The 3,304-nt window shown below is 44.8% G+C and overlaps 1 protein-coding gene across 1 annotated transcript; it reads left to right on the top strand.

The window, feature by feature from the left end:
• The first annotated feature begins 698 nt into the window (after positions 1-698).
• Positions 699-1,151, top strand: LOC100443864 (ras-related C3 botulinum toxin substrate 1-like). Its single transcript, XM_054545135.1, has one exon. The coding sequence runs from the start codon at positions 723-725 to the stop codon at positions 1,134-1,136; it is 414 nt and encodes a 137-aa protein (XP_054401110.1). The 5' UTR covers positions 699-722; the 3' UTR covers positions 1,137-1,151.
• The last annotated feature ends 2,153 nt before the right edge of the window (positions 1,152-3,304 follow it).

Raw genomic sequence — 3,304 nt, 5'->3', positions numbered from 1 at the left:
CCAGATGGGATGAATGCCATGTCTTGACATGGCAAAAGGAGAGAATCCACCTCTGCAAGCCCCCTTTATGGTAGCATTAATCTATTTATGAGGGCAGAACCCTTATGACCTAAACACCTTTCAAAAGGTCCCACCTCCCAACACTGTTGCATTACGGGTGATTAAGTTTCCAACACATGAATTTTAAGGGACACATTCAGACTATAGCAGCTGGGAAGTGAGGTGGAGGGGACAGAAGGAGGCAGGTTCCGTATACAGTAGACCTTAGGCCTTCGGGGATTTGATGATTTCGTCTATTCACGCCATATCTTAAGCAGTTCAGCCAGTGAGCTAGTGCAGCATACATAGCTGCACATGGCTTTGTTGTTGTCAATGTTAGAAGTTTCATGCCAGTTAAAGAGTGGAATAATAAAATCAGTGGTGGCTGTACTCTCCATGGTAAACAAGTCTGTTTGTTACGTGCTTTAGACAGCAACAAGAAACCCCAATTCAAGCAATTGCTTCAGGTGTTCAAATCAGTATAAAATTACTCATCAGAGGGGTTTTCCTCAGCTTTGGGTGGTGGCCGCTTCCAGTCCGGGGAGGCCAAGGCAGGGTAGACAGCAGCCCTGGCACCCAGCACCCCGCCGCCCGCAAGCCACGCGCCTGTCCGCCGTGCCCCAAGCCCACCGCTTCCTGTCTCAGCTCCTGCCGCCGCAGCTGCGGCCCAGCGAGCGGCCCAGATGCAGGCCATCAAGGGTGTGGTGGTGGGAGACGGATCTGTAGGTAAAACTTGCCTACTGATCAGTTACACAATCAATGCATTTCCTGGAGAATATATCCCTACTACCTTTGACAATTATTCTGCCAATGTTATGGTAGATGGAAAACCGGTGAATCTGGGCTTATGGAATACAGCTGGACAAGAAGATTATGACAGATTACGCCCCCTATCCTATCCGCAAGCAGATGTGTTCTTAATTTGCTTTTCGCTTGTGAGTCCTGCATCATTTGAAAATGTCCGTGCAAAGTGGTATCCTGAGGTGCGGCACCACTGTCCCAACACTCCCATCATCCTAGTGGGAACTAAACTTGATCTTACGGATGATAAAGACAGGATCGAGAAACTGAAGGAGAAGCAGCTGACTCCCAGCTGACCTATCCGCAGGGTCTAGCCATGGCTAAGGAGATCGGTGCTGTAAAATGCCTGGAGTGCTTGGCCCTCACACAGCGAGGCCTCAAGACAGTGTTTGACGAAGCGATCCGAGCTGTCCTCTGCCCACCTCCCGGGAAGAAGAGGAAGAGAAAATGCCTGCAGTTGTAAATATCTGAGCCCCTCGTTCTTGGTCCTGTCCCTTGGAACCTTTGTTCGCTTTGCTCAGAAAACGGTGGAGCCTTTGCACTCAATGCCAACTTTTTGTTACAGATTAATTTTTCCGTAAAGCCATTTTGAATCAATCAGTACCTTTTAGGTTTTGTTTGTTCTAAATGTAAGAGTTCAGACTCACATTCTAGTAAAATTTAGCCCTAAAATGGAAAAAAAAAATACTAATTAGAGGAAAACCAGAACTTTAATTTCGTTCAAAAAGGCCTGAAGAGGCCGGGTCGGTGGTTCACGCCTGTAATCCAGCACTTTGGGAGGCCGAGGCCCGCAGATTGCCTGAGCTCAGGAGTTTAAGACCAGCCTGGGCAACAAGGTGAAACTCCATCTCAACTAAAATACAAAAAATTAGCCAGACGTGGTGGCGTGTGCCTGTACTCCCAGCTATTCAGGAGGTTGAGGCTGGAGAAGTGCTTGAACTCAGGAAGCAGAGGTTGCAGTGAGCCAAGATTGTGCCACTGCACTCCAGCTCAGGCAACAGAAAAAAAAAAAATCCTGAGGAACACAAACATGACAACAGAAATGAAAGTGGCAATCTTAAATCTGAGGGTTCCCAATGGTCTCCATATCTAACCCAGGAGAATGTTAGGGGTCTACTAACATTAATGTTCTGGCCTTATCTCAAGACCTCAGCCTCCCCAGTGTGGGCAGTGCCTTGGTCTCTGGCTTTCTTCTCCTCAAGTATTTCTACTTGCAACCTATTTGCTGCCAGTGTCCAGCCTGAGAGCATCTTGGCTTCTATCATTTTCACCATGCAATATCAAGTGTTATTCACAAAAGAGCTTGTAGGCTGGATAATACAAAATGTTAGCATCACAAAGCAGTCAGAATTGCTTGCTATTTTCAAAACCCTGCCTGCATGTGACTCTTCTAGGAACTGTAGTTTGAGATTCTAGAATGTGAGGACAAATTCTAAGTGGGCTGGGATTTCATTTTGTTCCCAGAATCACATACCATTAGAAGGGACCTTAGAGATAATCTAGTTCCATTTCCACTCTTTTATATTATAAATGAAGAAACTGAAACTCAGAGAGGGGAATTGACTTGCCTAAGAATGGACAGAAAAGGTACTAGAACCAAAGCTTTCAGTGTCATGTTCAGTGAATTTTATGGCATTCCTCTTGGTTCTAAGAAGGCCTATGTGTTTTAAGATATCACGGACAAACAGTGAACATCATGTCTCCATTCAGTGAATACTTTGACCTCAAACCAGTCAAATAAAGATTTTTTTTTTTTAATTATACTTTAAGTTCTGGGCTATATGTGCAGAACGTGCAGGTTTGTTACATAGGTATACACGTGCCGTGGTGGTTTGCTGCACCCATCAACTCGTTATCTATATTAGATATTTCTCCTAATGCTATCCCTCCCCTAGCCCTCCACCCCCCGACAGGCCCCAGTGTGTGATGTTCCCCTCCTTGCGTCCATGTGTTCTCATTGTTCAACTCCCACTTATTAGTGAGAACATGGGGTGTTTGGTTTTTTGTTCCTGTGTTAGTTTGCTGAGAATGATGGTTTCCAGCTTCATCCATGGCCCTGCAAATGACATGAACTCATCCTTTTTTTATGGCTGCATAGTATTCCAAGGTGTATATGTGCCACATTTTCTTTATTCAGTTGATTGTTGATGGGCATTTGGGGTGGCTCCAAGTCTTTGCTATTGTGAATAGTGCTGCAATAAACATACATGTACATGTGTCTTTATAGTAGAAAGATTTATAATCCTTTGGGTATATACCCAGTAATGGGATGGCTGGGTCAAATGGTATTTCTGGCTCTAGATCCTTGAGGAATTGCTACACTGTCTTCTACAATGGTTGAATTAATTTACACTCCCACCAACAGTGTAAAAGCATTCCTATTTCTCCACATCCTCTCCAGCATCTGTTGTTTCCTTACTTTTTAATGATTGCCATTCTAACTGGTGTAAGATGGTATCTCATT

The sequence above is a fragment of the Pongo abelii genome, chromosome X (assembly GCF_028885655.2).
Source record: "Pongo abelii isolate AG06213 chromosome X, NHGRI_mPonAbe1-v2.0_pri, whole genome shotgun sequence".
NCBI lineage: Eukaryota > Metazoa > Chordata > Mammalia > Primates > Hominidae > Pongo > Pongo abelii.
This window is presented reverse-complemented; position numbering and strand designations above follow the sequence as displayed.

Excerpts from the sequence above, each read along its gene's own strand:
- LOC100443864 (XM_054545135.1), top strand. The coding sequence starts at position 723 with ATGCAGGCCATCAAGGGTGTGGTGGTGGGAGACGGATCTGTAGGTAAA.